The sequence below is a fragment of the Pipistrellus kuhlii genome, unplaced genomic scaffold (assembly GCF_014108245.1).
Source record: "Pipistrellus kuhlii isolate mPipKuh1 unplaced genomic scaffold, mPipKuh1.p scaffold_m20_p_27, whole genome shotgun sequence".
NCBI classification, from domain to species: Eukaryota; Metazoa; Chordata; class Mammalia; order Chiroptera; family Vespertilionidae; genus Pipistrellus; species Pipistrellus kuhlii.
Window position 1 is genome coordinate 6,196,323 of NW_023425526.1, and position 12,649 is coordinate 6,208,971.

Here is a 12,649-nt window from a genome sequence, read left to right on the forward strand (position 1 = left end):
TTGTGGGAAAGGAAACTATATGGGGAGGCTAAAGGAAGGTGAGAGTTATTTATTTTTTATATTTTTATTGATTTCGGAGAGGAAGGGAAGAGAGATATAAACGTCAATGATGAGAGAGAATTCTTGATCGGCGGCCTCCTGCATACCCCACACTGGGGATTGAGTTTGCAACCCGGGCATGTACCCTGAAGGGGAATTGAACCGTGACCTCCTGGTTCACAGGTCGACACTCAACCACTGAGCCACGTCGCTGGGCAAGAGTTGTTATAACAAGGTGTGTTTGTACAGATTCTCTTGACCTCAGCTCCCTGTCTCTGGTGATCAGTTTTCCCCATTGGTAAAGGGAGGACGTCTTTAAAGTGGGAGTTTTATCTCTTGCTTCCAGAGGGAGGCCAGAGTGCCTGCACCTGCTCTTTTCCAGGCGCTTCTAGTTAAAAATAACCGTATGTCAGAGAAGCATGTTTTGGGTTGACATATTCTGGTTTCCTTTAATTAGTAGTCAGGTGTTTTAGTGGAGGATTTAATTTTGGCCACCCTGGGGTTTACCTGGAAGATTTGTTTCCCATTTCACCCAGTGTCTAGGTATCAGGTCCTATTCTTGGTGACCACACTTCAGGGTCCCCAGTAGCAGGACAGACATACCTTGGAGACATTGTGGGTTCCCGATCGCCGCCGTGAGTGACCGTCAAAGTAAAGCAAGTCGCAGGCATGTTTTGGCTCCGGCTGCACCTAACAGTTATGATTGCGTTGTCCTGCCGCCTGTTACGTGTGCAGTAGCATTGGTCTAAAACCCAAGTGTATCCTGTGGCTGGTGTGGCTAGTTGGCTGAGCACCGCACCAAGCACTGGGAGTCACGGCTGGGATTCCTGGTCAGGCACAGGCCTGGGTTTATGGGCTTGATCACTAGTAGGGGGTGTGCAGGAGGAGGTGATCAATTTTTTTCTCTCCCTCCCTCTCTCTAAAAAAATCAATAAGACATTTTAAAAATTTAAAAACCAAAGTATATACCTTAATTTAAAATACTTGATTGTTACTTGGGGTGGTGAGCACATGGTTCATAGACATGCGCGCCTGAAACCTATGTGACCTTACAAACCAGTCACCCAGTAACTATGACTTAACAAATGTAAACACATAAACCTTTTATTGCTAAATGCTAACGATCATCTGAGCCGTTAGCACAGGGGTAGGGACCGTCGCCCTTCGGGCCCCATACAGCCTGCGGAATCCTTTGGTCTGGTCCTGCCAAGGCATTGGGGTGTGTTAAATGTGTGACCAGTTATAGCAGGCCGATGTTCAAGTTTGTAACTTTGTGTGGCCCACGAATGATGGTATCAATATCCAAATGGCCCTGACAGACAAGGTTCCCTATTCCTGCAAGTTAGCACGTGGCCATCTAGCTGGTGGAGGGGTCGCCCGATGTGGGGCTGCTGGAGGCGGAGTGGCTGCGGACCGCCTGACGAGGGCAGCAGTGAGCTTCTCGAAGGACTGCCTCCCTCCTTCGCCCCTCCTCTCACAAGCGCCTGCCTGTGGCCTGTGGCCCATGGACAGCGCTAACCCCCAGAGGAGGCTCTTTCACCATCAGAGCCGCCCTGTCTCAGCTCAGCGTGTGGTGCTCCCAGTCTCAAGGTCATTATTGCAGCCCTCAGGGCCTCTGCACCAGGAGGACTTCTCAAGAAACCTCTTTCTCGCCCTAACTCAGAGGTCAGCTAAACTCATTAGTCTACAGAACCAAATATCAACAGTTCGACGATTGAAATTTCTTTTGAGAGTCAAAATTTTTAAACTTAAACTATATAGGTAGGCACGTTGTTATTAACTTAATTAGGGTGCTCCTAAGCTGGCCTTTGCTAAAAACTCAAGGGGCCAAAGAGCCGCATGTAGCTCGAGAGCCGCAGTTTGCCAACAACTGCCCTAACTGGTTTGGCTCAGTGGATAGAGCGTCGGCCTGCGGACTGAAGGGTCCCAGGTTCGATTCCGGTCAAGGGCATGTACCTTGGTTGCGGGCATATCCTCAGTAGGGGCTGTGTAGGAGGCAGCTGATCAGTGTTTCTCTCTCATGGATGTTTCTAACTCTCTATCCCTCTCTCTTCCTCTCTGTAAAAAATCAATAAAATGTATTAAAGAAAGAAACCGCTTTCTCTGCTCATCATAAGCAGCAGCTCCTCACTCTTGAAGCCCCCTACGAGGCCCGAGGCTGCAGTGACTCAGGTCCACAGGCTCCTGCTGTTGGCCGCGAGCTTCCCACCTGCAGGCACTTCCTCACTGAGGTCTGGAACCTGCGAGTCAGCCACGCCTGGCTCCACTCCTTCTGGATTCTTACCTCTTACGTGGCTCCTCGCGCTCCCGGGATCTGGAATGGGGAGCCCTTTCCAGAGGTTTCTGTTCAACTTCGCCAGGTCCATGCGGAGGCGCCGCCTACACAGGCGTCGTTGTAGGGAGCGTAGTTCTAAACCGGGGGCTTAGGCATCCCAGAAGTTCACTGATTCAGCAGCAAAACGAGAGCGTGTCATTGTGTCTAAAATGGTTCAAAGTAGTGTTTTTTCTTGAGCAAGATGTCATAACTGATTTCCACTCCAGTTATGTTGGTTTTGTAATTTTTAACCTGGGCTGGTTAATTTTAAAGAACATGCCATCCCCTCCTTTGACCAGATAACCTGAACTTTGTTCTAAAATCTTTTCTGTTTAGTTTTGTTCCCCCTGGGTTTAATTGTCAGGGAGTTTAAATGGTATAACTTGTCTGTTTGGGTCAAAAATTTTAATTTTGGCTAATTCAGTGAGGTGTAATGATAATAACCTCAGCTCCAGCCGGGATTGCCAAGTGAGAGGTGGTCTCCTTTGCCTCCCTGTGCACAGTCACACAAACGTATAAACTGGTTCAGAAAACGGAAACTTCCATTCTAGTGTGCATCCCCTTACACGTGTGAACAGGGAGGGCCCCTCTGTTCCCCTGCCCCGGTGGTGAGTCCTGGGGAGGCCTGCTGGGAGGAAGGCCAGCTCAGAACGTGGCCGGCGGCCGACTCATCTCTAGCGGGTGTGCAGTCCATCTCTTCACGTAGTTACTGCCATCAGGAAGGAGAGAGAACGTAGGTACCAGCAGTTTAAATCAACATTTTAAGGAGTTGCTTAAAAAAAGTTACTAATACGCACCCCTGCGTGCTCAGATGGCGGGTGGGCGGCTGCGTCACTTGGTTCATACACAAACCAGAGTTGCCTTTGAACATTACCACTGTTCTCTGGTCTCCCGCCCCCATCGCAGCCAGGGGAGGCAGCAGAGAACCCTGCCAGCCTGGGACAAAGGCCTTTTCTGGGAGGCTTGACTTCCGCTGGCTGGAGTCCAAAATGCTAATTGGCATCAGCTGCACTGAAGCACTGTGTGGGCCAGCAGCTGCCGGCCCGGCCCAGGAGGCATCCAGCAGGGGCCTTACCTTTCTCTCCAGAATGTCCTCTCGCCTCTCTCAGTTACCTAAACTCCAGTGCTTCTTCCTGCCTGTGTGTCTGGTTGTGCCTCACGGGAGGGGAGTGAAGAGCAGGCCTTTGGACAGCCTCCCCACGAGCTGCACACACTGGTCTTGCTAGTCTGCCCGTTCCTCCTTTCATGTGGGGCTTGTTTAAAATCCCAGTTCTCATCTGTTCTCTGTTGTGTCTCCTGTGCCAGGTGGTGGAGGTGGGGTGTATTTAAATGTTGGGCTGAGACCACCAAGCTTGTTCTTAACAAATGGTTAAAGGAGGTGTGAACTCGGAGCTCAGTTCATTATTACTGTATCTAGAGACAATACAAACCCCATGTTAGCACCATCAGCCCTCACTAGGGTTCCAGCTGTCCTGGCTCCAAGTCCTTGGCAGGTCCTGCCTCTCGGACACTGTCTCTCGTTACTGGGTGAGAGTGAGGTACTGTGCGCCTTTTACCTGGTCAGATGGGTGATAGTCACTGCTCTAATCATAGCAGCGAGAGGAGGGATGGATGCTCCCAAGTCATGGATTCATCACATGGTGTCTCCCAGCCACCCTGCGCCCAGCGTGTTTGCCAACCTGCACATGGTGTTTCACTCTGGGGAGGGGAGCCCTGAATGTAGGCCTGCAGGGAGTTTAAATGGGTAAAAATTCACTGTGGTTGGAACCAGTTCTCGGAGTCCTTCATGATCCTTTGTTATTCTCAGGCGCTCCGCCTGGGAGCAGAGAAGCAGCGTTTGCTCTGTCCTGGGGGACACTGCAGGCCCTGGGTACCTGCTGCTGTGAGGGCGGGCTCAGCGCTGGAGGAGAACTGAGCCTGCACAGCGCACGCAGCTGCTTGAACTTCAGAAGCAATCGCCTGCTCTTACCACCAACAAAATTATGATCAGTGTTTTCCTTTTCCTATTCTACCTCAGCATTGTTCCTTTTGTTTTTCTATAGTCTTTATAGCCCAGGTCCTGTAGGTTTACTGATTAGTATAAAGAGAAAATACATATCTCCAGTTCACTTCCTCATGACCTAGTCCATGTGAGGAAAGTGGAGGTCGGATTTTTGGGCTGATGTTTCACGGTGGCCTGTCCCGAAGTGACGCATGCCTCCAACAGGAGCACGGTTAAGGACTGCTGTTAGGAGTCCTCCCCTCAGCCAGCCTCATGAGGGACACTCTGGGCTGCCCAGGAGCCCCCGGTGCTGGGGCCATGTGCTGGCTCAGAGGAGAGCAGCTTCGTGCGCCCTGTGCCCATGCCATGGTGGCAGCTCACTAATCTCCCCTGTGTAGGGAGTGGGACAGAGCCCAGGACTGCGCTATGGGTGGACTGGGCTTCTAGTTCCACTCAGGCCTGGCCCTGTGTGCAAGCTGATGTTTTAGAAGTTCCTTTGAAGAAGGCTGTGCTGTAACCACCTTAGCCAGGCTGCACACTGGTTCTGCTCAGAATTAAGGTAGCATCCTAGTTATTCAGTGTCACATTTTTTATTGTTACTTTCAACATGGCCCTGTTGAAATCACAGATGAAGTGATACGCATTTGGTATGATTTTTTATAAGGAGTCACTGCACGGGCTGCCACAGTGACTGTACTGGCCACAGGACTCTACTCTTAGTTGCAGTCATGACCTCGTGAGCCACGTGACAGCTATGCCTACAGAATATCTGTAATATTCTCATGTGAGGGTCATTCTGAAGCCACCATTTGAGAATTGCTTTTCTAAGATGATTCCATGTTTGTTATGTGTTTGGTTTCTAACTCAGTGGTGTACAACTGGAAGTTTCTCTTTAAAAGATAGTTTCTTTCCCTCGCTGTTCTGGCTCAGTGGCTAGAGCATCGGCCCACAGACTGAAGGATCTCAGGTTCGATTCCGGTCAGGGCAAGTCCCCAATTCTTGATGTGAAAATAGAATGGACTGGAAACTTCTGTCGTTGCCTGTGGGGAGGGAAGTAAAGTCGTGCACATTATCAGAAGCCACACATTCTGTTTTTATTTTTTCTTGAGGATGAAGAGGAAGAAATCAAACTGGAGATAAATATGCTGAAGAAATATTCTCATCATAGAAATATCGCCACATACTACGGTGCTTTCATTAAAAAGAGCCCCCCTGGACATGACGACCAGCTCTGGGTAAGCACTGTGTCCTTCGGGGTGTCTTGTGGGGGGCTGTGTGGGAAGCAGTAGGAACTTCCAGAGGAGGAGAAAGTAGAGGAAAGGGGCTGGTGTCTGGGACCTTTCTTGGTGGACACTATACTAATGTTTATTTCACTTTGCCTGGAAAAGAGGTAAATTTGTGTTTCAGGAATAAAATGGCATGTTTTAAAAGCAATGTAATTAAAGAGCAAGAAAATTAAGATCTTGAAAATGAGAACAAAAAAAGAAAATTAAAACTTTATAATGAAAATTAACCAGATAACTGCTATGTGTCCAATATGGAAACCATCCTTGTGTCTATAGACGCTTATGTGTACAAAGGGTTATTAATATGGAAGCAGTAACTGAATGCATCTTTCTTTATTACCTGGAAGTGAGAGACAAATCACAAGAAAACAAATATATTAGTAATTTTTAATAGTATTGGTAGTAATAGTTAGTTAAAAACAATAAATTTGGGAGAAACCAAGATGGCGGCATAGAGTAGACACCTGAATGCAGCCTACCACAAGTTTGAATTGGTACCACAACCGGAAAACAAGAAACATTGCCCTGAAGCGCCAGACAGCTGGCTGAGAGGAGGCTCTACCATCTGGGAAGGGGAGAGAAGGGACACTGAGCCTCAGGAGCTGTGAAGGTGCGGAAAACTGTGCGTGTGAAAAGGCAGCGGCCGAGTTCCCTGCTGGATTGCTTGTGGCACTCGGAGAGGGTGGGCCAAGTTTGCTGCTGGCTTACTCTCGGCGTGCGGAGAGGGCACACAGCTAATGCGCGACTGGCTTTCTTGTTCAGGAGGAAAACAAAACAGCCCTATTGCTCTAATAGATGGCCCCAGTCAGGAAGAGGCCACTGTCAGGCAGTGGGCAGAGATCTCTTGGAGGTGGCTGAAGCCAGTGGCCATTACTGTGGGACTCAGGAACCGGAACTTTGTAGGGAGGGGCTGATGGGAAACCAAAGCTTGTCTGCACCACCCCAAGACTCTGCCCCATCCAGGCGAAACACAGAAGCCCTCCAGGAGGCTGGCTTTCTCATTGGGGAGAAAAAACACACAAAAAACTCCCGACTACGCTGAGAGACAACTCTGAGCCGGGAAAAAACTAGCTGTCAGGGACTGGGCAAAACTTGAGAACAGCTTTTACCCAAGAGGTGCACGTACCAGCAACCAATCTGCGAATAGGACTTTCCTAAGGTGGGACTGACGGCCAACCAAAGCTTGTCTGCGCCACCCCAAGACTCCGCCCCATTCAAGCGGAGCAAAGAGCCCTCCTGCCTGAGACACTGCTGATCCTCACAGCCAATTGGCTTGGAGATCAACGTTTCCCAGTGATACCAACAACAAGCAAGTCTTAACAAGACTGCACACACAGCCCACAAAGGGCTGCACCAAAACTGTATACCTCAAGTAACTGGGAAGGCTGTGCTACTGAGCTCTACCAGAACACCTAGCACACAAAACTATTTCATTAAATCAGGGAAGCAGCTAAAATGCAGAGAAGAGGCAGGATACAAAGGAAGGAAGGAGTTGGAGGAAAGTAAAAGAATGGACATTGAGTTCAAAACTACAGTTATAAGGCTTTTTAAGAATTTCTTTAAAAAGGCCGATAAAATAAAAGAGACCTATGAGGATATGAAAAGGGATCAACTCGAAATAAAGAATACATTGTCTGAAATAAAAAATATTATACAGAGTCCTAAAAACAGACCGAAAGATCACAAGAATCAAGTCAAAGATTTGGAACACAAAGAGCCAGAAGACACTCCTCCGCAGAAGCAAGAAGGCAAGAGAATCCAGAAAATTGAAGATAATGTAAGAAACCTCTGGGACAACTTCAAGCGAACCAACATCAGAATTATGGGGGTCCCAGAAGAAGATACCGAAAACATATTGGAAGAAATAGTGACAGAATACGTCCCCCACCTGGTGAAAGAAATAGACTTACAACTCCAGGGAGCACACAGAACCCCAAACAAAAGGAATCCAAAGAGGACCACACCAAGACACTTCATAATTAAAACTCCAAGAGCAAAAGACAAAAAGAGAATATTAAAAGAAGCAAGAGCAAAGCAGGTAGTTACCTATAAAGGAGCACCCATATGATTGTCAGCTGATTTCTCAACAGAAACCATGCAGGCCAGACAGGAATGGCAAGAAATATTCAAGGTACCGAAACCGATTTGGCTCAGTGGATAGAGCGTCAGCCTGCGGACTGAAAGGTCCCGGGTTCGATTCCGGTCAAGGGCATGTACCTTGGTTGTGGGCACATCCCCAGTAGGAGGTTTGCAAGCGGCAGCTGATGGATGATTCTCTCTCATCGATGTTTCTAACTCTCTATCCTTCTCTCTTCCTCTCTGTAAAAAATCAATAAAATATATATTAAAAAAAAGAAATATTCAAGGTGATGAATAGCAAGAACCTACAGCCAAAAATTCTCTACCTAGCAAAGCTATCACTCAGAATAAAGAGCTTCACCAATAAAAAAAAAAGCTAAACGAGTTCATCACCACCAAACCAGAATTATATGAATTGCTGAAGGGGGTTCTTTAGGAAGAGGAAGAAGATAAAGATAAAAATTATGAACAACAAATATTTAACAATCAACAAGTGAAACTAAAAACGAAGGGAATTAAAAAATCTGATGAACAGTATTTAACTGGTGAATATAATAAAATCAGAGGTATGGAAGAGGAGTGGACTGACGATTCTCAGGGAAAAGGGGAGTGGGGGTGTGGGAAGAGACTGAACATAAACTGTGCACCTATGGATGAGGACAGTGGGGGGTTGGTAAACGGCAGAGGGTGGGGTGGGAACCTGGTGGAGGGGAGCAATGGATGGGGGTGGGGGGAGAGGAACATTTGTAATAATCTGAACAATAAAGATTCATTTAAAAAACAACCACCAAATTCCAGGAAATTTCTGGGCTTGACACCTTTATATTTCTCTCTTCTTTACCACAGGTATATTTAAGATGATGGGGCAGAGACCGTGAGAAATATGGTCATCACATAGTCACGCCAAAGACTCTGGACGTAGAGAGCAGGAATAGAGATTAATCCTTTTCCTACATTTTAAAAAAGCCATTGTAGACAATTTGCAAAATTAATAAAATGCAAGGGAAAGTTAATTTCATTTCAATTGCCCAAATGTCATCATAGTTAAAATTTTAGTTCATTTGATTTTTCAGGTACTTAAAAAATATGCTTATGTCCTTGTTGTTCAAACATTTAGATACAGTATATATAATACAGTTTTTAAAACTATGTGTTACTTAAAACTAGCATTTCTCTTGTTCTAAACACAGTCAATGTAAAATAGTTTGAGAATCATAATAGTCTGATTTGGGCACGTGAGAAACAATGTTTGGGAGTATTTGTACCAGGTTTCTGATAATTGGGCATTGATTAAGAACAAAATGGTCCTCCTGTTCCCGTGTGCTTGGGAGAGAAAGGCCACGCAGCACCTGTGTGCCAGGGGGCGAGGTGCGGCAGAAGCCTCAGTGGCCTGCATCAAATGTGCACAGTTAGTAATTGGATGGTGACATGCTCTCCGTAATTCAAATGTCTCCAAAATGAACATGTGCCTGGATCTTCAGGAAGGGCAGATGGAGGTCAGACTCCTGGGAGTGCGGGTGCCCATGCCCCTGCCTGCCCCAGGCGTGAGTCTCAGTGTGCTTTTCTGCTCGCAGCTGGTGATGGAGTTCTGTGGGGCGGGGTCCATCACAGACCTGGTGAAGAATACCAAGGGGAACACGCTCAAGGAGGACTGGATCGCGTATATCTCCAGAGAGATCCTGAGGGTAAGGACAGGCACGGCTCTGGTGCCCACCGGATCTTGCATTTGCATTTTCACTTTCCTTGGGCTCTGTATCACTAGCTGGCTTTGATAGTTTAAGCTAGTACATCATGGTTTTGATCTAAAGAATCAAAGTATTCTGGCAAGAATCTAAAGAAAGTAGATTGAAAGAGGAAATAACTTTTCTTGTGTCTCCCTGAGTTCACCTTCAGGTGTTGAGAAAGTCAGACTGGAGGGGACAGAAAGCAGCCTGCTTTTCTCAGAGCCCGTGCCTGAGCTGCGGGCCTGCCAGTGGTGCCGAGAGCTGGCCCTGGTCGTGGAGCTGGGCGCTAGCTGCTGGTCCATGCATGAAGGAACAGTCCGGTGTTACTGCTACCTATAGCCAACTGGAGGCTTGTCTTGTGCTCTTAGAGGAAGTTTCCGTGCTACTGTTACAGCAGCTTCTGAAGATCCCCTGGGGGCAGAGCCGCGCTGACCACAGCCAGGGCCTCCGTGCTTGCCCCTGGACTACGCACATGAATGACTTGGTTTGATTTCATTTACCACCATGCTCCACTGAGTTAAACTGGAATCTAATTGCTAGGCTTCTCTCGTTAATATAAAAAATTGTTACTTTTTATTTGTAGGTGAATTTACCCCCGTTCTTATATTGAAGTTTCATAGAGGACTACAGGTTTTAAAATGCCAAGTGGAATTCGTAGGGATAGGTTTTAATTTCTTTTTGTTTAGATACCAAAAGCCCAGTGAACGGATCCGTGCCCTAGTGGGGCCCCGTGGCCTGGCCTGCACCCTCTCACGGTCCGCAGTCCGGGACCCCTGGGGGCATTTCGGAGAGCCAGCCTTAGCCCATCCTTGCAGGACAGGCTGATGGCCCACTGGGGTATGAATCCCTCCTTCCCTCTGAGGTTCATCAGTCTGTGCCATGTTTCCATGCCTGTGGTTTCCAGTCCTGCCTTGAGCATCTGCTCCCTAGTGGTCAGTGCATGTCATAGCTTCCAGCTGGTTGCTAGGCTTTTATCTATTTAGATTTTACACTGCCTTTGACAATAGGAAATTCCCTTAAGAAAACTAGTTATGTGGATGAAGTGGAAGAATCATCTATTTATAGTAACATTCAGATTTTATTATTAAAGCATCAGGATTCTGTCTAAGGCTGCCACAGGGAGCAGGGTGTGAGGCGGGAAGGCAGTGTGCCTGCCCACTGCGATGGAGCGCAGGGCGTGCACAGGTGTGCGCAGTCAGTGTCAGGAAAACAGCCTGCTGGACAGGAGGGCCTGGCTACGGCTGTGGCCTCTGGGGTCCTTCAGACTTGGTTGTGAGAGCCTTGCCCTGCTGCTTATCTGATGGGGACCCATAGCTGCACACTTGGCTTTTGGGACTGCCCTTCTCACCTGTGAGATGCAGTGCCACACCTATAAAGGGAGTGCCCTCATCACGAGAACTCAATGTCAATGTATCAGAGTCATTTGATGTAACATGAGCATACACAGCTAATGCTCATGTACTATTAGTTGTCCTTACTCTGTTAGAAGCACACACCTGTTTTTCTACATATAACTCCAGTGTAGGATTTCTCAAGCAAAGAAAGGTTTCACTGTAAATGTCTGAGGCATCAAATGAGTGTATTTTAGACACATTTCATCAGTTTCATGCTTTTTGCCTTTTCCAAAGAGCTCTCAAGGTCAAAGTTGGAGCAATTTTTTAAAAATTGATTTTAGAGGGGAAGAGAAAAGGAGAGAGAGAGAGAAACATCAGTGATGAGAGAGAATCATTGGTTGGCTGCCTCCTGCATGCTCCTTAGTAGGGATCGAACCCACAACCTGGGCATGTGCCCGTGACCAGAATCAAACTGAGGACCCTTCAGTCCGCCGGCCAATGCTCTCTCCACTGAGCCACACGGCGAGGGCGGTTTCATGCTTTTTGTGCACAGGCATACGTGTTACCAGTGTGTGCGCTAAGCATGTCTCGGCAGCATGTGCCAGCAGCCTGGTGTGTTACCCAGTGCGCGTGTGGCTTCTGTCCTGTGACAAGTCTGAGTGAACTTAAACACACCAGCCTCTGGGATCCAGAAGCAGGCATGGAAGCAGGAAGGAATTGCTAGGAGTCGTTCTGGTAAGGAGAGGGCAGTAGACTGGGAGGTGAGCTCTCCTAGAAAAGGAAGGTTACGCCCCAGCGGAGGCTTGGGGCCCAGCAGCACAGAGAACCTGTGGAGACTGTGCAGAGGACCCGGACTGCTCTCACTCCTCTGGGGGTAGATTCGGACGCCCTGCGCTGAGATCCCTCAGAAGGGTGTCCTAAGCGTGTCGAAAGCTCCTGGCCATCCCACTGGACCTCGGGAGGCCAGAAGGTTGACTGGCATTCCAGCCACTTCGCGTGCAGTCTACACGGCAGTGCCATGCATTTAGGAGGAAAGGGCATTTTTATGTGAGGTGGGCACTTAGAGCCTTCCGTAGCCTTCGACTGCCCCTGTTCTCTGGCCACCGATGAGATAGTTACAGGGAGACTGCTCCCCAGCTTTGAAATGTGGATTCATTTGGTCTAGAATGTTTACTTGTGTGTATTTGGATTGGTTGTCCGTCTCTGCTAAGAAAGAATCGTTGCAGCTTGGTTTTTGACATGGGAGCTGCGAAACATACACGTTCCGTCCCTCCCGGACACACCTTACAGGAAACATGTGTTCACTGTTCAGAGCCATCCTGGCTTGGGGTGGCACTGGTGACAGTGTCGGGGCTCAGTGGCCACCCTTGGCCATACCCGGCACAGGAGACACTCCTATGTGTGTTGTTTGTTAGGAATAAGAATACCCAGGCCGCATTTGTCTGAGGACACTTGGCACTTGTGTTTGTTGCTAAGGTGATGCTATAGAAGTGTAAGAAGGGGTTGTGCAAATTATAGAATAAATGATGAGCGGAAGTGGTGAAGCAGGAGATGGGGAAAACGTAGGGAAGCTGTGCGTTTTTTGCCTCCTCCTCTGCTGTCAGTTACTTCATGCGGAGAGGAGGCTTTTTCTCTACCTGGCCCTGTAGTGGCTCCTGTGTTAGTGCCTCCCCGCCAGCACCGTGGCTAACCCTGCACCCTCCCACGGTTGCACGCGTGGCTGGTGGAGGCTGCGGCAGGCCTGCGCTTGAGAAACGAGTATTGTAGAGCAGCTGGCTCACTTACTCCACAGCCTTCAAAGCCATGGTAACAATAAACCCACAAACAATGGACGGGAAAGTCAAACCCTTCTCTTCAGTCTGCCCCTGGGGACCAGGCCTTTCCAGGGAGTG

General features: G+C 48.2%; 1 protein-coding gene across 50 annotated transcripts in view; it reads left to right on the forward strand.

Moving 5' to 3' along the window:
- Positions 1–12,649, forward strand: part of MAP4K4 (mitogen-activated protein kinase kinase kinase kinase 4) — a 183,248-nt gene that overhangs the window by 109,077 nt on the left and 61,522 nt on the right. For all 50 annotated transcript variants that reach the window (XM_036454120.2, XM_036454110.2, XM_036454112.2 and 47 more), the window contains exons 4-5: positions 5,444–5,569; positions 9,274–9,384. In XM_036454120.2, the coding sequence (XP_036310013.1) occupies positions 5,444–5,569; positions 9,274–9,384 (237 nt within the window). The remainder of the gene's footprint in view (positions 1–5,443; positions 5,570–9,273; positions 9,385–12,649) is intronic.